The 20,070-nt window shown below is 48.8% G+C and overlaps 1 protein-coding gene across 10 annotated transcripts in view; it reads left to right on the plus strand.

The window, feature by feature from the left end:
• NTM (neurotrimin) overlaps window positions 1-20,070 on the plus strand; it is a 931,803-nt gene that overhangs the window by 810,645 nt on the left and 101,088 nt on the right. For all 10 annotated transcript variants that reach the window (XM_030841612.2, XM_060304309.1, XM_060304304.1 and 7 more), the window contains one exon: window positions 704-829. In XM_030841612.2, coding sequence (XP_030697472.1) covers window positions 704-829 — 126 coding nt within the window. The remainder of the gene's footprint in view (window positions 1-703; window positions 830-20,070) is intronic.

Here is a 20,070-nt window from a genome sequence, read left to right on the forward strand (position 1 = left end):
GTAACATATCTGGGTGCAGGATCTTTGAGTTGTGCAGGAGGCCAGAGGGAGTAGGGGTAGGGAAAGCTGCGACAAAGTGGCATGTGATTTGGGTCTAAAAGGATGACTGGGAGTTTCCCAGGAAGGACAGAAGGAAGAATATAGATCCCAAATGCAGGCTGACCAGGAAGGACATGATGAGTTGGGGATGACAACAGGGAAAGTAGAGGTGGAATCGCCAGGAATGTCAGTGGAAACAGAGGTTCGGCCTTGATTCCGAAGGGCCTGGTTTGCTTGGATGAGGGGCTTGGGTGTTTTCAGGTGGGCAGTAGGAATGGTTGGAGGTGTTTAGGCAGAGACGTGATATGATCAGAAGTGCATCACATAAAGACAGCCGTGACGCGGTGTGGAGCCGGAGTGGGCAGAGCGTGTGGGTGAGAGTGGAGACCGGAAGAGGGTGGAGGCTAGAACAGTTCCTGTGGGGCTGCAGTGGAACCATCCCTTTCAGACCCTCTGACATTGCGTGTACGTAGGAGGAAATAGAAGCTGAAGTCGAGGTGAGACATTTCTTTCACGTGTAAGGTGATTCCTCTGATTCCTCGTCCTCGACTCTATAGCCCCAATATTGCCATCCCTGGGTTATTCCGCCAACTACCACTTGAAGACGACAAAGAAATGTTTAAGCAGGATTTTAATTTTCCTTCTACCTGTATTGTCTCCACAGTATCTCCCAAAATTGTAGAGATTTCTTCTGATATCTCCATCAACGAAGGCAACAATGTCAGCCTCACCTGCATAGCAACGGGTCGACCAGAGCCGACGGTTACTTGGAGACACATCTCCCCCAAAGGTGAGAGAAGCAGTTTGGTGTATCGTGTCGTGAGAGGAAGTGGGAGAATCGTTGGCCTTGGCAGGACGTTATGGCGCCAGTGACTTGGTGTCGAGGGTTCCCCCTTCTTGGTGGCCTGATAACAAGTTGCTCATGGCTCCACAGAGAATATCGGTGTTCTCAGTGCAAGACAGGCATATCCTCTGAGATTTCAGAAATCACACTGGAGGATGTCTCCAGTCCCTGGGAAATGAATCCCAGTTGTTTCTGGGTGAAGTGGTGGTAAGCTGTTCTGGGCCACTTTCCTGGTCACGTTTGGCAATGGAGGAGTCTGCTCTGTGTTGGTGGCGTTGTTCAGCTGGCTGTTTTGTAAGCGAGAGAAGACACAAACACACAGTGATGGATGAGGGTTTGGGATGGCCATGTGCCTACAAGGAAAAGTTCCACGTCGGTGCTGCTTCAACAGTGCCAAATATCTGGTCGCTAGGCCATTAGTCCTTTTGTGGTTTTCTTGTTGCTTTACTCTGATTAATCCTAGATAACAAGTACAACTTAATGTGTGACTGAATTGCAAAATTCACTTTGTCTAAACGTCTAGATGTTTCGCAGACCGGGCTAAGCGTTGTTTTGTGCTTTCACGGCTTGAACGTTAAACTTTTAGAATTTAAGGCAACATGCCATTTATTATTAAGCTGGCTTTTATGCGAGGTGCATTACATTATTTCATTAGTTCTAAAATGTCTATTGGGTGTTTATATAGCAATAAACCACAACAGACAAGTCCCTGCTCTCATGAGCTCACATTCTCATGAGATGAGTAACCAAAATAATAATGTTAATAGTATGTGGTGATAAGGATGAGAAAATAGAGCAGGATACATTGACAGAAGGACAAGAGGTTTGGTCAGGAAAGGCCTTCGACAAGGGGACATTTGAGCAGAGACCTGAAAAAGATCCTTAATTTCACTGCTTATATCTGGCTAACGTGGAATATATTTATGTACGTATGTATATATATATGTGTGTGTGTGTGTATGTATGAAGGTAAGGGCATTGCTGAGTCACGCAGGTTTAAGGAGGCTAAAGAAGGATACACATGCTATAAAATAGATAAACAACAAGGACCTACTGTGTAGCACAGGGAGCTGTATTCAATATCTTATAATAAACTATAATGGAAAAGAATCCAAAAAAGAATATATATATATAAAAAACTGAGTCACTTTGTTGTACACCCGAAGCTAACACAATATTTTAAATCAACTAGATTTCAATAAAAATAAAGATGCTAACGTCGCCACCAGCGTGGTTTGCTGGGTGTTTCAGGCTGAGTCCCCCTAAAGCAGACCCTGAGAAGGTGACTGGCAAACAAGAAGTTTATTGGAGGTGCCCTTGGGATCAAGCCTGTGGAAGGGGAGGGAGGGAGGCGGGGTCAGGCCGAGGGAGAGGTTGAGTTGCCATGATGACCAGGGAAGCATCTCTACTAGCCATGTGGGGCGTTCTGAAGATAGGATGAATTGTCCTCTCTTGAGGTTATGGGGGTGACCTTTTATGCCAGCACAGCGGTCGAGGTCAGGGAATTTGGGCTGTCCCCAGAAGAGCTGTGACCTAGGCCAGGCATCTCTCTTCGTATGAGACAGTCCCCATGAGGGGCTGCAGCCGAGGGCTGTCCGTCCACCCCCTGGGGCAGGCATCCTTCGTTCCTGAAGAAGGCTGTGCATCACAGGTCTACGACACCTGGACATTAAAAAAAATCAGTTGAAGACTACGCATGGGCCCCAGAAACCAAATTCCCTCTCTCAGGGTGACAGTTAGCCCTATGGAGGTTTTCAGAAAAGGGATGAGGTTTTCATTGTGTTTGGCCTGAAACGCTGGGAGCTGTCCCTAGCCACCGCTCCTGACACTACCACCATGAGCAAAGGAATCAGAGAGATGCTGGAATTTCTGCCAATCTCTCGACTGGAAACGACCTTACATGTGGACTGGCCCACAGTCTGGGAGGAGGCTTCACTGTGCATGAAGTTGTTAGTGTTGGAACTTGGCCCTGGGGCACATCCCAGGGTGGGGCACCCAGATGGACAGACTTTCTGGTCCATGGTGCACGCTGTTCATCACTGCTTAAGGCCAGGACCTCAGTGCCACTGGACTCGAGGGCCGTCTGTGCCTTTAGCATACGCAAACATTCATCATCCCAGGTACATGGACTTTCCTTCTGTCAGGTGGCACCGCTCCCTCCATCCTGCAAGTCCCCTCTGTCTCCTGCTTGATGTCTTTTCTCATCCCTCCTCTGGCCTTGCAGCTCTTCGTTCTTTTCTGGGTGCCTCGCCTTTCCTTTTCCTCTCCTCTCCTCTCCTCTCCTTTCCTCTCTTCTCCCTCCCCTCTCCTTTTTTTTTCTTCTTTCCCTTCTCCTCTGTACAGCTCCTCTTTTTGTCTTGTCCTTTCATGCTTTCTGTTTTTGTTCTCCGCCTTCCTATCTCTCACAGCCTCCTACACAGCCTCCTTCTGTTTCATCCCACATTGTCATTTCTTTCTTCTCTCTCTTCTCCTCACAAGCACTTTTGTATTCGCTCTGCACCGGCACCCTCTCCGTTCCTCTTGCTGAGGTTCTCACCACTGTGCCCTAGCATCCTTCCCTCCCTCCTGGCCATCCAGCCGCCTCATTTCCCCAGGGGACTCGACCTGATGCTTCCGTTTTACGGGGGTTTTAGCTGCTATGGAAACAGAAGATGGATCAAGGGGAGAGGAGAAGGATAATCAGAATCTACCTGTGGATCAGAGTAATTTAGACGAGCAGCTTTTCCCAGATCTGTGGTCTGGATTAGGTAACGCAGATTCAAACTGATGCGACATGCCACACGGTAACTGATCACCCCGGGGCTCACAGGATGCCGCTTCACGGTGACTGATTATTTGGAGATCAGAGCTGTCATCGGGCTGCTGCCCAGCCCGAACTGGCGCAGGAGACCCTTAGCAGCCGGGCCTTCATCTTGCCCCACTAAATATCTACAAAAGGCTGCTTATTTTAAATAACTTAGGGACAAGATGTGGGTTCCTTGGAGAAAAAGATACGCTACACCTGAGCGAAGCCTCCAAAGGCAGAGGGCTGCTCTCACCCTTGCTCCCACGCTCTGTGGGCAGATCCCATTTCAATCAAGGTCATTCTTATGCTTACACCCATTAAACCCCTGATGGGGGGCTGACCCTGGCCAAGCACTTTGGGCAACCCTGATGGCTTCACTGCATGTTCTCTCCAGACGGGTCTGTTTGTTCTGTGCATTTCTGAAAACTCCTAGTTTCCTCTATCACAACTTATATGGGGCTGCAGTAAGCTGATATAAATGTCTTCCTTTTTAAAAAAAATTTATCGAGGTAACATTGGTTTATAACACATCGGGTTGGCCAAAAATTTGTTCAGTTTTTCTGTAAGATGTTACAGGAAAACCCGAACGAACTTTCTGGCCAACCCAGTACAAGTTCCGTGTATTATATTTTGACTTCTGTATGCACTACAGCGAGCTTACCACCAAAAGGCTAGTTTTCCATCCATCACCATACAGTTGACCCCCTGCACCCATTTCACTACCTCCCCTGACCCCACTTCCCCTCTGGTAACCATTACTCTGTTCTCTATATCTATGTGTTTGTTTTGCACATTTATTTTGTTTTGTTTTGTTTTCATATATTCCCCATATAAATGAGCTCATATGGTATTTGTCTTTCTCTGTCTGACTTATTTCACTTAGCATAAGGTCCCAGCCTTGACTCCTTTTATGTGGAAAAGTAATAAAGCAACGTTAACCACCACTGTATCAGTAGTGGCTCACCCATCCAGATATACAGAAACTGGGAGTGATCTTATGGCGGGAGGGGTGTTGGGGGTCTTTCTCAGAAGGTGCCTACCTGGCACTTGACATCAGGTGGAGAAAATGTCAGTTGTACTTATCCAAGATAGAGAGGGAGGTAAGACCTCCCAAGCTACCTCTTGGCATTGCTGTTGATCATGAGAAGTAGTATCTCACCTGTTATTACTGGTTATATGTCTTTTTAGCTCCTTTCATGAACTTATAGCTCCCAGGAGTTCAAAGAGAAGATGCACTAGCTTTGTAGAGACACCTGCCCTCATGGTGCATACCTGTTTTGAAGGGTGCAGGTGTTGCTTGTACCTGCACAGGCCTTGGTCTTTCCAAGAGGAAGAGCCCACGTCACTTCCTCACACGGGAATGCCGCCTGGAACTGCACGAATGTTCTAAGGGCCCCTCACCGAATCCCACCTGTTAGCCTGCTGCTCCGGGCGCTGAAGGACCGTCAGTGGTCCCCAGGGTCCCTTAGACACAACTCTCACTCATGACTCTGCATCTTGTCTTGTCTTTTCCTTGTCTAGGCATGCAAGAATTTATTTTGTCATAGCCCTTATGCTCGAGTCTTTCTATCCAAAAGAATACCTTTAATGCTCTCTATTCCTCTGAGTCTTCTAACAGATAAACTCTCTCTCTCAATGTATTCTAAAGGCTCTTCAAGACTTCACACTTCATAAAAAAAATTACTCTCAAAGGCCAATTTTCATGTCTCCAGTTTCTGTTGGACTGTCAGAGCTTTAGAGAGAAGGCTGAGGTTCCTGTATTTCCACATCCCTGGGAGCCGACCACAAAACCCAGATGAAGGCCTGAGTCCAGCCACCGCTGCGTGGGCTCCACTGTACATATGGGGTCATGGCTCACCGAGTGTCCTAATGGGGCTGCCCTCTCGGCTGCACCTGCCTCACCCTTTATCCCACCAAACAAAACACTGAAAGTATCAATAACAATCTCACCAAGGCTGCTGAGAGAACACCTCCTACCTGGGTATTGGCAGGGGGCTCAGGAGGTTCCAGTGATCTGTCCGAAGAGATGTCCTGATTCCTGATTCATCAGTTCTTTGAGACCAGAGCCTATGTCTCTCTTTTTTTGGGTTCTTCACCTCCTAGCACAATGCCCAGCACCTAGAAAGCTTCTAAGAAATATGTGTTGATTCCGTGAACAGCCCTTGTGCTTGCTGGTGCCCCAAAGGGGATGGCCGTTCTCCTAATTCGAAGATTCCATCCCCATCCTTGAGGAATTCTTGTCCACTTTGATGTTGTGGTCCAGACCTGGTGTGTCTCCTGCTGAAGTCTCTGCTGGTAAGTCTCCAGGAAATTTTCTCTGGTCTTGAAGCCTTTCCCGAAGTCCGTCTGGTGGGGAAGCTGCTGTGCCAGGGCTGGACTTCTCCTTGAAGAAGTGACTCCTTTTCAAGTTCTCTTTTGCAAGGGTCAGAGTGGCTCACGAGCATCGTTGAAGTTGGGTCTTGCGCGAGCTGCCTTCTGCCCTCATCACCGCCTCACCGTGATCGCGCTCATGATGTCGGTGCTTCTCTGATGTGTAGTTCACCCGGATCTTCCAGGGCACCTGATCCTCTTGCTGACTTACTCATCCCAACCCTACCTGTGCCTAAACCCGCAGTGGCTCCCAACAGTTTCATAAATCAATCCTGGATGTTCCCAGAGAGAGTGAATTCAATAATACATGAAAACTCGCTGCTCCTCATGGGTCAAACAAAGTTTAATACAAAGAAAGAAATCAGTACCCAAAAAAGAGACATATCGTTTAAAAATTTCTCCCCTCCATCCCCAGTGTGTGAATCGAGGTTCGGGTAGAGATGGACTGTTTCTTCCCAGGGCCACACAAAGACCCGGGGTGAGAGTGCACAATTAGAAGAAAGCTGTATGTCCCCTGGGCTGCACACCACGCCCTAGCTGTGGAAGCCTTCTCTTGCCACGGCACGGGGTGGGCGCTTCTGCATGCCTTCCACACCTCTATCCGCAGGACTGGGCAACCTGCCTCAGCTGCCAGTCTCCCCCGCTCCCACCTCAGTTCTCCTGCTGGAGTTGAAGGGCCCAGGGCCCAGTCGGCTGCCCTGCCTCTTGCCTCCCAGAGTCTTCAAAGGCACCAGCTGGTGAGGACAGAGTGACCCTCGGATGGGAGCCCTTCTCCTCTCGCCAGTGTTCTGAGCTCTCCCCGCCCACCTATTTCCCATTTGTCAGCACTGACAGGCCCTCCTCCCCAGCTAAGCAGGACACAGAAGCAGTAATTGGCACTGGAGGTATCACAGCTTGAGTTCAACCAGAGCTGGCAGGTGCCGCGACTCCGGTGACAGCTCTGCGGAAGAGTGTCAGGCGTGGAACTCTGGCGTGCCACTGGCTGACGTGGCACCCTGGCACTAATGAGCAGCCTGTCAGCACCAGCGTCAGGGGCCCCGTGTGGCACAGCAATCATTAGGATGGCAGACGAGAAAATCGTCTCCAGCAAAGAGGCACCGGGGATGGGAGGGAAGGAGGACAAAATGGAACTAAAGGCTTCACCTCACCCACCACCGATGTTCACCACCCAGCAGCAGGGAACCAAAAAACAAACAAACAAACAAACAGGAAAGACAAAGATCCTTATGAAAGATCTCTATCTGTGCCGACTCTGGACAACTCTTGGAGTCTCATTTTAGTGGATGCCCTGTAATTAATGATACAGGCGATACATCTTTTCTGCCATAAGCCAAGGGGGAACTCAATGACTGAATTATCTCTCCAGTCATGGCCAAGGTGTTGTGAAGCCAGGAATTAGCCTCAGTTCCCAAGAAACAAGGGCCTGAAGGGAAAGGAGGCCTTGAGACCTGTGGTTCTTTGCTCCCTGTCAGGGAGTCTCCCTGGAGGGGGCACCTGCTAAGCCGCCAGCTGCCCACCTATCTTCTGCTACAATATTAGAGTCCAAGAGATACAGTTAAGAGAAGGACCCTTCCCTGTGGAGGCTCCTCCCACAGGTGGGCATGGGTGGGGACCAGCATGTCTGCCCTCTCCACCTGCTTCCTGAGGACAGGTGAGAATGGTCCAGCTGGTCCTTTCTGCTGAGCTGTTTGGAATGTCTGGCCCTTCTCTGAGGCTCTGACCACCTGCAGTGAGTGACTCCCTTTCATAGCTGGAGGTGACCTGCCCAAAACAGATGGGTTTGAAAGCAGGTCCAGCTGGATTTGGATTCCCTTGCACTGTCACTGCCTGGGTCACGCTGGGGCAGCAGTAAGCCTCTCTGAAGATACGCTTCTTTCTTGATTTTGTTCTTCTTGTCACGGCACCTTGAGTTTCCGTGATCCGGCCCTTTACCCCAAGACCCCCCGCACTGCAGTCACACTGGCAGCTTGAGGCTCGCCACCTGTTTGGCGTCTCCTCCTTGGACTCACTTCCACTCTCCTTAGACCATCTTCCCGCGGCTTTTGGAGAGAGTCCACTTTTGTTTTAAGACCAGGCTCAGATGCTACCCGTTTGAGAGCCTCTGATGACTTTTCTTCAGTCGGAGTGCCTCGGCCCTTCCCGAGATGCCACGGCACTCTGCACGGCACTGATGCTCGCACTTACCTGCAGCTCCAGAGACCCCCCCACTGCCCCCCACCCCGGTGTCCACGGGATCAGGGGAGCAGCAACAGGCCCCTCGTGGTTGTATTTTATCACCAGTGCCGAGCGCAGCACGAGACAGTGACAGGCCCTTTTGGGGATCATTGAAAGAAGTGTCCAATGGTGTAGGTACAGTATGTTTCTTCCCTTTTTAAAATTGAGTCTTTCTGGCACATCATTTAAAACAAAATCAGTTTTAGTGAGGAAAGGGGTAAGATCCAGGAGCTTCATCTCTGCATCATCATCTATTTCCCAAACCAGTCAAAGGAATTTGTAAGAAAAGCCTCTCCCCCAACCGTTGCCTCCCTGGTGGACCCCAGGCCTGAGCTTCAGACGCTTCATCTGCAGAAGACAGATCACCGGGCCGTGTCAGGGTAGATTGGCGGGATGAGCCACGCTTCCCGACGCAGAGTGCCCGGCCAGCAACACACGGTAGGCGCCCGACCCCGGTACTTCCCAGCACCCAGCCAGCCCATTCCCCTTCTTTCCCACCCAGGAGACAAGAACAAAAGGGAGGAAATGAAATTTTTTTCCTCTGAAAAGTTTGAATCCTTACAAAAGCCCAAGCTCAGTCAACTGCCAGGAAGAACAGATCTTCGAAGGTGCTTAATCAGCACCCCCTGACCCCCATGATTTTCTAATTAACGTAGGCGCTTGATTAAAATTCCCCAAGTACCCCCAGTGGCTGTCCCAGGAGGGACAAGGAATTGCTATTGTGAAAGCTATTATAGTGGTCTGGTCGCTGATGGTGGGAGAAAAAAAAATAATTGCATCATAATGGAAAGTGGCAGATCTCCTCTCCCTAGGAACAGGGGAGCGTACGGTATTAGGTCCAACCTGTACAGAGAAAGCAGTTTCTTATGATGGAGATAAACCAGTGGTCCAACCTCAATACGAGGCAAAGTGATCCAGAAACTCATTAAGTAAACGGTTTAAACACAGACCAAGGTGGCAAAGAAAAAGGTAGAGTGAGACGTTTATAGATCACTCTTTTAACTCCGCAGTTTTCTTTAACTGTAACATTATGGTTAGATAGATACATTTAGGGTAAAATTTGCCAGTGTCAATAAGGTTTTTTGTAAGTTTAATATTTATGATCTGGTTTAAAGCAGTATTATAGCTGTGCGACTTCCTACTTCAAAGAAGAGGAAAATCATAAAAAGACCAGTGGGGAAATTAATGAGTTCAGTGTGCCTCAATTGAGAACATATGAAATCAAGCCTCAGTCTAGAAGCCAAGGGCAGGAGTGCACACCACAGACACTGTTTGTGGTTTTGCCCAATTATTTTAAAACCCTTGAAAGATGCTGTAGTCTGCTGAACGCAGGCACCGCTAACAGCGTCCTCCCCCATGCTCTCTGGAGTCCTGGGCTATTTATGCGGGTGCTTGGTGACCGTTACCATGCACAACTGTTTTGATGGAACAAGAAAGGAAACAGAAAAGCAAGGAGATTGTATTATCTTCCCCACCGAAGCTAACCAGCCCTGGCTCAGTTATTGCAAAGGCTGGTTAAAACGGCAGCCCCTCCAGGCCAGGAGACCCCCTCTCTCAGGAGCATCCGTGACAGGCAGCTCTCTGGGGGGTACGGAAGGGCCTCAGCGGGGCCTCACCCTCCCACCATAGGCACGGTAACCTCCTCACTGAGGAACCCCTGTAGACCAGCTGAAGGCTTTGGGGTCCCACGGCCAGGTCCCACCAGGAGCTGCCGGAAGAGCTTGGAGACTGTTTCCAACCAGATTGTCCTGGCCACGAGGACTTCTCTGTGTAGCTCTGACTTTGCACCTCCTTTTCCATCCTGAATCTTACCTTGACCTGTGATGACTGCATTTTCCCTAGAGTCTAACTTGCAGAGTGGCTGTTATCCAGTAACTACAGTAAGGATTTGTGGATGTTCAGAATGTGCTGGCCGTTCTTCTAAACATGCAGCCTACTGGTATGAATTCTTCTCAGCAGCGGTGTGAGTCCGGTCCTGTGATGGGCCACTTTACCAATGAGGGCGCCGAGGCTTGGAGCGCCAGGCAAGTGGGCCGGGGTCACAAGGCCGCAAGTGGCAAAGCTGAAATCCCACCCCCAGCGACACTGTCTCCAGAAGGCATGTGCTGCATGGTACCGTTATCTAAGGGTGGTCCCTGGACCAGCAGCATGGGGTCACCTTGTTTGTACCCCAGATCCAGGATGGGACCCAGAAACCTGCATTTTAGCAAACCCCCGGAGAACTGTGTTGCACACTTACGTTTGAGAACCACTGCTGTGGGATATTTGCTCTGTGCTGGGCACTCTGCCTTACATGTCTTATATCACCTAATTCTCATAAACGCCCTGACAAGTAGGCGTTATTTCCATTTTAGCAATGAAGAAATGGAGAGCTGAGAGGATAATTGGTCCACACATTTTAAATGGCCAAAGTGAAATTCAAATCCAAGCTTTTCTGACTCCAAGTTTCATATTCTTTTTTTTTTTAAACATCTTTATTGGAGTATAATTGCTTTACAATGTTGTGTTAATTTCTGCTATATAACAAAGTGAATTAGTTATATATATACATATGTACCCCATCCCCTCCTTCTTGAGTCTCCCTCCCACCCTCCCTATTCCAACTCTCTAGGTCATCGCTAAAGCACCGAGCTGATCTCCCTGTGCTATGCAGCTGCTTCCCACTAGCTATCTATTTTACATTTGGCAGTGTATATAGGTCCATGCCACTCTCTCACTTCGTCCCAGCTTACCCTTCTCCCTCCCTGTGTTCTCAAGTCCATTCTCTACGTCTGCGTCTTTATTCCTGTCCTGCCCCTAAGTTCTTCAGAACCATTCTTAAAAAAAATTTTAGATTCCATATATATGTGTTAGCATACGGTATTTGTTTTTCTCTTTCTGACTTACTTCACTCTGTATGACAGACTCTAGGTCCATCCACCTCACTACCAATAACTCAATTTCATTTTTTATGGCTGAGTAATATTCCATTGTATACATGTGCCACACAAGATTCATATTCTTATCCCTGCTTCACTTCTCACCCACGGCTTCTTCTCCATCTCTGGGACACGGCTGCTCTCTGTTTCAGGCCTCCTGCCAGCCCAGGGCCTGTGGTCCTTGGACGTCCAGGTTTTCTTAGTGTTCTTACAAGTTTACTCACACTCTTGTCCAGACACTAGACTCCAGGCTGGGCTCTGTGCTGGGCCTGGGTGTTCCATTCTCCCCACAATCTCAGACTCCTTTCAGTGGGTCTTTGCACGATACCTCTGAGCAAAGGACGTATAGCCCCAGCACAGATGCCAACCACTCCGTTCTCAGGTGAGGCATCTTCCTCCTGCGGAGCTGCCTGTGTGAACTTCACACTCTCTCCCCCTTCCCCGCGCCCCCTGGACCACAGAGCATGCGTGGCAATGAGGTAGCTGCTCTCTGACTTGATTTATGTCTTCCTCATGTTAAATACTACCATTCACTCACACAATGGTGTGTCTTGTGCTTCGGTTGTTATTATTAGGTTGTTTTACACATTAACGGCTTTAGATATGAAAAGAAATTGCTGGATTCCAGGCTATGTTTTTCATTATCTGACTCCATGGAGTTTCGCTCTGTGTCCTTGTGGTATTTGGCATATTTCATCTTCCTAGGGGTGTAAAATGCTTGTCCTGCTGGAGCCAGGACAGTAGGAAAGCAACGAGCGGAATACCAATTCCCTTCTCGCAGATCCAGGGGCTGGCCCCCTCCTGACTGGGCTGCTCGTGCTTTCCAGATACTACTGCACAGTCAGCCAGCCTGTTCGTTGCCTGCATATTTGGGGTGAGGATTAGGTAGCCCTTCCTTCCCTAGGAGGATCATCTTACCCCTTACTTCTCTCCAACAGAGGTGGATTCTTCTATGCTAACCCCCTCTCCCAGCGCCCCCAAAACAAATCCCTCTTCTCTGAGAGTTCAAAGGAATGACTTTGGGCTTAATCGTTCCTCCACAGTAGATTCAGGACTCCTCCTGTTTAACTGGTCTGCAACCAGGAGGCCTTGTGCTCCTTCTTCAATTCCCTGCATCACTGCATTGCCCTTTATGGAGTGACTCACGGAGGTCACAGTGGTTGGAGATATTTGGCCAGTCATCTGCAATGATAGAGAAAGAAGAGTGGCTTTCTCCCTCTGTTGATTTATTTCCTCTGTCACACATCTCCCCGAAAAGGATTTAAGCAGAGAAGGTGACATGGATTCTGTGCCTGGGAAAACTCCTTGGCAAAACAATTTTCGTTGCTCTTACATTGATTCAATTATTTACTCAATAATTGCTGTCGAGCACCTACTGCTATGCAGCTGTCTTAGGCCGTGGAGATACATGACAGGACAAAGCAGAAAAAAACCCCTGGCCTCACGGAGCTTCTATTCTACCGGGAGAGACAGAAAATAAGTCCAAGGATAAGTGAGCCTGAGACTGTGTTATATGGTAACTACTGTGAAAAAATTAACTGGATAAGAGGCAAAGAGATGATCAAGCATCCGTTTGGGGTTTGCAACCTTCCACAGAGTGGATAAGGTTGGGTTTATTAAGAAGATGCCCTGTGAAAGTTGGGAGAGAAGGCGTTTGGATAATCCCAGCGGAGCGTTCCTGGCAGGGCAAACTGTGAATCCGAGGCCATGTTCCAGGATTGTCGCGGAGACCACGTGGCTACTGGAGATTTATTCAGCACCTGCCGTCCTCTCAGTGGCCTCTAAGCTTCCTGAAGGCAAGGAGCGTGCGTGCAGCAGTGCAGAGCGTGGAGTCTATCCAGTCTTAGACCTTCAATAAGTATTTGTGTAACGAATGAGTGAGTAGAGTGAGCACGGGCTTCTGGAGTGAGTCGTTGAGCATGCTGGGAAGTTATAAGGTTCAAGTCAGAAATGGTGGTCCCTTCATCAGTGACTTCAGGTTCTAGAGAATGACGTGTCTCATCCTGTGAAAGTGGTAGCACAGGGCTCAGATGACGGAACAGGTCCATGGAGAAGCAGGGTCCAGGTAAGCTGACAGATCACCAGAGGGAACACTGAAGACAGTCCAGGTAACGGCCCAGGTGAGTGACACGTTGGGCTGTGATTCAGGTGTGAAAGCCCTCAAAGAATCATGGGGAGTTCAGGACACCAGTCCTTGGCAGCAGGTAGAGGAGAGGTACATGCAACATCGCCGGAGGGCAAGACCTTGGAAGAAGCAAGGTTTTCAACAAAAATGTGAAAGAGGAAAGGTTTTCAAACAAGCTTGGGGAGTAAAGAAGGCCAACACCCCAACCTCCAATGCCAAAACCAACAACCCAGGAAGTGCTGACCTCAGGGAATAGCTGGGTTTTAATTAATAAAGGCAGGTCAGGGGATGCTCAGCCTGGAGCCTGAGGTCTGGGGGAGCATTTTGCTCAGATAGTGGGTGTTCCAGAGGCAGAGCCATGAGGCTCGGAAGGTCGGGAGACATGAGGAATGACAGATCTGCAGAGCACTGATGGTGAAGGAGGCGGTCACTTGCTGCGTGGCACCCCCAACAGTGAGGCTGGTTGGATTTAGCCGCTGTGGTCCCCAAGGGAAGGCAGGGAGGCACATCTCACAGGCTTCGTCTGTAGCCTCAATCCCATTTCTTCCTGAGCCCGAAGGTGGGGTGGTGACAGGAGGTAGCTGTTGGCAAGGCCAAGCCTTCTTGTGTTCCAGAGCTGGGAGACTGACCTTTAGGGAGCTACTGAAAGGTCAGAGTCAGAGGTCATGAGGTGGCAGGAGTGGAGGATTAGTATGGAATTAAGAGATATGCAGGGGACCAAATTGCCACAAGTGCTGATGGCTTTAATGTGGGCGGGAGTGAGGGTAGGTACTAAGCTGAGAAGGGGCCCCGTATTTCTGATTTGGCCTCCCTCGTTGCCAGGTTTGGGGGACTAGGGATTATCTTTCTGGCTGTTCTCCCATGTGGCGATAGGTAGTATGTTAGGAACCAGCTGGTGTCTGATTTATTTCTGCCTGTTGATCCATGTGGGTTAGTTTCCTTTTCTCCAAAGATGATCTCATAACAACCCCAGACATATTTATTTATTTATTTCTAGAGAATCAGGATTTATTCGATTGAACAGAAATGATAGAGTACAACAGAGATATGATAAATAGGCAGAAATGCATCATCTTTTATTCAGCAGATATTTTTTGAGTACCCAAAACACGACAGTGCATTGCAGTGAGCACAGCATTCAAGGCCTCTGTCCCACGGGACTGCCATGTGGGAGTAGGTGATATTCAGTAAACAAATATGTGAGCCGATGTCAGGGAGAGATAGTATATGGAGAAAAAGAAAACAGAGACAGGGCAAAGAATGATTCTGGTGCTCCTTTGGTTAGACTGTTGAGTGAAAGCCTGAGCAGAGACCTCGGGAGCTGAGTGAAGTGAGGCAGTGAACTGGTTGGACTAAGAAGGGGGCGTTCCAAGCAGAGGGACCTGTACGTTCCAAGGCCATGAGCTGCAGAGACCTTTGGTGTCTCTGTGCAACAGCAAGAATGTTGATGCAAAGAAGTGACATAGGATGGTGTGAAGAGAGTCAGGAGTCAGGTCATGTAGTGCCTTGAAAACCAAGGTAAAAACTTTGGCATTTGTTCCAATAAAAACACTGGCAAGTTTCAAGCAGGAGAGCGAACTGAGCGAATAAATGTTGTTAATGGGTCACGTTTACGGTTTGAAGAGAAAGACGGGGTAGAGGGGCGGGGGCGTAAGGGTAGCAGCTGGGATACCAGTTAGGATGCTGTTGCTTTAGTCCCTCAAGAAGTGATGGTGGGGTCCAAGACGGTAAGACCATGTTTAGTCTGGAATGTATTCTGCAAGCTGACAAGGTTTGCTGACTTCCTAGCTGGACGTTGTGAGAAAGAGTTAGGAGTCAAGGTGGATTCTAAGGTTTGTGACCTGTGCCAACTGGTGGCTGCTTCTCTCAGTTCCTGCCGTCAGGAGCTCCAAGAGGAGCAGGCTTGCAGAGGAAAAAAGGAGCTGGTGCCTTACGTACGCAGGTGCAGATGCTGAGTAGACAGTTGGCTGTGCAAGGATCCAGAAGCCAGAAAAATTAATCCAGGCGTCGTCAGCATGCAGATGGTGTCTGCATCCATGGGTCTGGCTATCGCCACCTACTGGGTGAAGATGGATAGAGGAGAGATCCGTGGACCGGGCCTCAGGGCTTTCCAATATTGAGGTGTTAGAAGACGAGGATCCAGCAAAGTTGATTGTGAAGAAGTGGCCGGAGAGCCATGAAGGAAATCTGAAAGCCAAGTGCGGAGAACATTTCATGGACGGAGGGGGTGATTAATATCACATTTGTTGCTAAGACCTTAAGGGAGATGAGAACTGGCAGAGTGCATTTACACAAGACATTGGTGAGAAAGGTTCCGATGAAAGATCGTAGATAAAGATTAATTGGAATGGGAGAGAATGTGTGGAAGAAATGGACAGAGTAATAAACTTTTTTGGAGAAGTGATGCTCTAAGGATTAGCAGAATGTGGGGTTGGCGGGGAGTGTGAGGTCAAAGGGATTTTTCCCCAGAGTCCAGTCTGCAGCCTGGCCACCCTTGGCCACTCTCCGGCTGTTATTGCTGGGTAATTACTCGCCTTCGAGTTCTCGGTCATCCCTCTTCCTCAGATGAAATAAGAAAAGGATTAGCTAAGTCTTGTCTCTGCTTGTGGAGCAGCCTGTCAATTTTGACCTTCAGCCACATCACCCCAAAGTTTCTTTCTGTGGCTTTTGAGTGCTCTAGGAAGTTCGAGCTGAAGTCACCATGTTGCTAAAGCAACTGCCCATCTCTGACCCTGAGAAGCATCGCCTGGAGGAGAGCCTCTGCTGCAAGGTCTAGCGAGGGTTCCGCTGGGGACTGATCATTGAAGCACTTACTTCTTGGAGTGTGAAACCGCCCAAGAGGAGGAGCCTGGGGGTGTCGGATGATTTCTGCCCATCTCCCAACCTCTCCCCAGGGACCACGGAGAAGTTCTCAAAGTCCTCAGTATTTGACCCTCCTTGGCTTGATACTCACCTGGAGCAGGATGTCTGCATTCATCTTTTCTTTTAAATCAGAGCAGGAACCAGGTGAGCCTGGGCAGCCTCCCCCGACTCTGGCCACGTCATTATCCAAGTGAAGCCCCCATCTTGCCCAAAGAAAGCTTCCTATGGATGGAAGGAGAAGGTCAACTGAATGCCTGGAAGTGTGGACAAATACAGCCTAAATCCAGTTCTCTAGGGTGATATTGTCTGGGGGAAATACTTCAGCTTTTACAGATGTATACCCTGGAAATTCTGCAAATAGCCCTGCTGCTTCACTGTTGCTGAGCCCGGGTCAGATGGGGCAGAGGAAGCAGACGATCTCAGTGTTCAGTCTAGAAAAATGTCACGGTTGGGGGAGAGCTCACCAACCCGGAAGAAAGCACCTGCTGTGACAGGTAGCAGTGTCTCAGCATCCATTCTCCTTGCCCCATTACCTTGTCCCCATTTCCTCTGAGAGGGGAAAACCCCGGAATTGATAAGGCACATTGTGTAAGATGGAAGGACTGGAAGGAATTGCTTCCATCTCGCTCTGCGTCTCTATTTCTACCCAGAGCCACATGACCCTTGAGAATTCAGGACAATTTAGCGAGGGTGAACACCACTTTTTCTTCAACGTTATTTTGCTCCCTTTGGCTTCGCTGTCAAGTGTCCACGCTGACCAGTCCTGTTCTCCTCTTGAACGGTCACATTTCTCCATGTGTTGATGTGTTTTCTCTCTTTATCACAGCACTTTCCTAGGCCTCTTGATTTGGGTCACTCAGGTGTTGTCACGGCTGTAAGGACCTCTTGATGAGAGCCCCACTTCACTGTCATCACGCAGCCAGCAGGAAGGAACCCAGGACCTCTCGGCAAGCCTGAATTCTTAGGAGAAGCTAGTGGTTCTGTGCCTGAAAATGCAAGTGACAGTAATGAAGAAAATAGCGGCAGAGTCTAAAATGGTTAGATTCTATTTGTATGAAAAGGAGAGCCTGAAAGGACCGTCCTCACCGCCGTCCTCCTCAGCGTTATCATGTCCTCCCCCGCTTCGTCGTCGTCATCATCATCATCATCATCATCATCATCATCATCGTCAACATCATCATCATCATCATCATCGTCGTCGTCATCATTATCAACCTAGTACCTAATATTTTTGTCGTAGGTTGGCTGTGCTCCAGGCACCTTTCTAAATGTTTTACCTGCGTGAACTCTTTAATTCCCTTGACAATCTTCTGGCGTAGGTGTTATTAATGTTCTTTTGTAGGTAAAGGAACCCGGACCCAGAGCACTCACTTAAGTAACTCGCTCAAAGACACACAGTAGGTTAGGAGGTGGCCAAGACTTAACCGGCCACGTTGGTTGCAGAGGCCTCACTCTGAACCCATTAATCTACTGCTTGCCATTGTCCTGTTTTATTCCTGACAGCAAAAATCAAGATGAATCGGCCCAGCTACCAAAGGAGGTGCCAACTCAGATCATCTTTTTTTTTCCCCGCTGGAATTCAAGTAGTTTACACCAATTTTAATTTTTAAAATATTTTCATATTTTCCTTTGATTCTCTAACACCCCTATGAAGTTACTGTTGCTATTAATTTTATTTTACAGCTGAGAAAACCCAAGGTTGGAGAGTCTGTGGTTTCCCAAAGAAATTTAGCTGCTGAACTCTCAGACTAGTCCTGAATATGTGACTATCTGCTGATTCAGAATCCAGGATTTTGTTCTGCCCCACTGTCCATCAGATCACGTGATGTACCCCAAAGGCAGGCTCTGGGGAGGGGAATGACCAAACCATCAAAGGGGGCGAGTTGCCAGCAGTCACCTCTGTTGGTGGTAGAAGGGGTAAATGGCAGGTAATAGCCTGTCACTTGGGTGGACATTTGTCCTCTTCGGCCTCCACATTCTCTGTGTAACAACTCCAGGGTCTCAGCAGCTGCTTCTGTCTATCACAAGGCAGGCAGGAGAGGGCAGCCTTCCCTCCATCCTGACTACCGTCATTGACTCTGCGCTCCTCTGAGCAAGTGGTTTAACCTATGTGGGAGAATCCCAATAAAAAGTTAGTTACAGCCCTGTGTCTATGCGGATTTTCAGAAAATGACAATTAAATACAAACAAGTTACTCAGAAACCAGCCTCTGAGAAAGTACAGCTTTCAAGGCAGAGGACTTTCAGGCCTAAGAGTTGCCGGGTCTCTTTCAAGTACAAGGGGCTTGGAGGGAGATGTGCTGGGCGGGTGGGTGACAGTGAAGTTAATAAAGGTGATAAAAAGAATAGTAGCAAAGGCTTATGGTGTTCTTACTACTGTATGCCAGCACTTCACCCGTGCCAGCTCGTTTAATCTTTGGAACAACGCTGTGAGGTTCGATTCTGTTATTACCCATATTTGACAAATGAGGAAACAGGCACAGGTGTTCAGTAACCTGCTGCAGGTCAGGTAGCTGCTAAGAAGTAGACCTGGACACCGACCTTGGCCTTCGAGATCTCTCTGTGGATACTGGCCCGCTGCCTGTCGTGGGCTTGGACTGGGTTCCGGGAACTGGGCCTGAGCTTAGTCAGAGGCACGGCAAGGTGCACTTTCACGACTCGAGTTCTGATTATACTGCTTTCTAAGTTCTGATTATACTGCCCACCCTCTGAGCCTTGGTCATCGCACCTGTAAAGTGAGTATCTCGATAGCGTTTTCATCCTGGGCTTCTTGTAAAGATGGCACGAGTGGGGCGTGTAAGTGCATTGTTGCCCTGTGCCGGCAGAGAACGATGCTCCGTAAACATTTGTCACAGAGGTGGTGCAGGCGTGCGCACTGGACGTGTATGGCGATGCATTTTGTTGAGGCTAGCACCACATTGTAAAGCAACCATACTCCAATAAAACTTAACTAAAAAATACAAAATTAAAAAAAATAGAGGGCGTGATTAGGCTGCCCTCGATGGTAGCCTCTCATCTTATTTTAAAGATGAGCAAACCGCTCAGAACATGTGGGAGGCGCCATAGGTCGTATGTGGCAGGTGGAATGTGGATGCCCAGTCTCGTGCCTTTCCAAACGCCCCCTCTCGCCTAACACAGAGCAGGCCCAATGCTGTCTTTAAATGACCGCTTGATAGAAGGGCCACGTTTCCATCTCCTTTGGACAGCCCTTCCCAGAGCCTCGGTTTCCCCTTGGATCAAACCTATAGGCTCTTCTAATGTCCCCAGTGAACACTGGAGGCTCCTAACAAATGTCCCTTGGATGGAGACAGTGAATGGCTGACTGGTAAGTGTCTCCTCACCATCCTTTCTTTTACCCGCAAAAAAATTAAGTTCACAGTTAGCAGCACCTCATTTGGATAGAAACAGAAGTTGAATGAAAATAGCAGAATGTGACTGAGATTTAACCCAAAGTAATACTTTGTCCTAGGGTTTTAATAAACAAAACCACAAATGGAAAAAAGACACTTATCTGGCCTGTAATGATTCAGTATTGAATTGGGAATGCGTTCTGTTCTCATTTCTGTGAAAGCAATGCTCTAGCGCCGTTAAGGGAGTCCAGTCTGCAGAGACGGGGGCCTGACGAAGACCTCCCTGCAGTCCCACTTCCAAAAAAAGTAGCTTGGAAATAGGGTCCGTGCTGCCCACAGGACTTGATAAGGTCAAGGTGTTTCGCTGCTATGCACATGCGATGCCTAACTGTCACCTCTGGGGACGTTTCCATGCACCTTTTAAGACGGAAACTCTCTTCTCTGCCTGGCCAGCTGCATAGAGCAGCCAGTGGGAGAAGGTCGGCTTGTCTGCTGCCCCCTGGGTGCCACAGCTGCTAAGGGAGTTGAAGGCCAAGTGGGAGAGGGCCAGGAGGGTCACAGCGG

Source organism: Globicephala melas, chromosome 8 (genome assembly GCF_963455315.2).
Source record: "Globicephala melas chromosome 8, mGloMel1.2, whole genome shotgun sequence".
Taxonomy (NCBI): Eukaryota; Metazoa; Chordata; class Mammalia; order Artiodactyla; family Delphinidae; genus Globicephala; species Globicephala melas.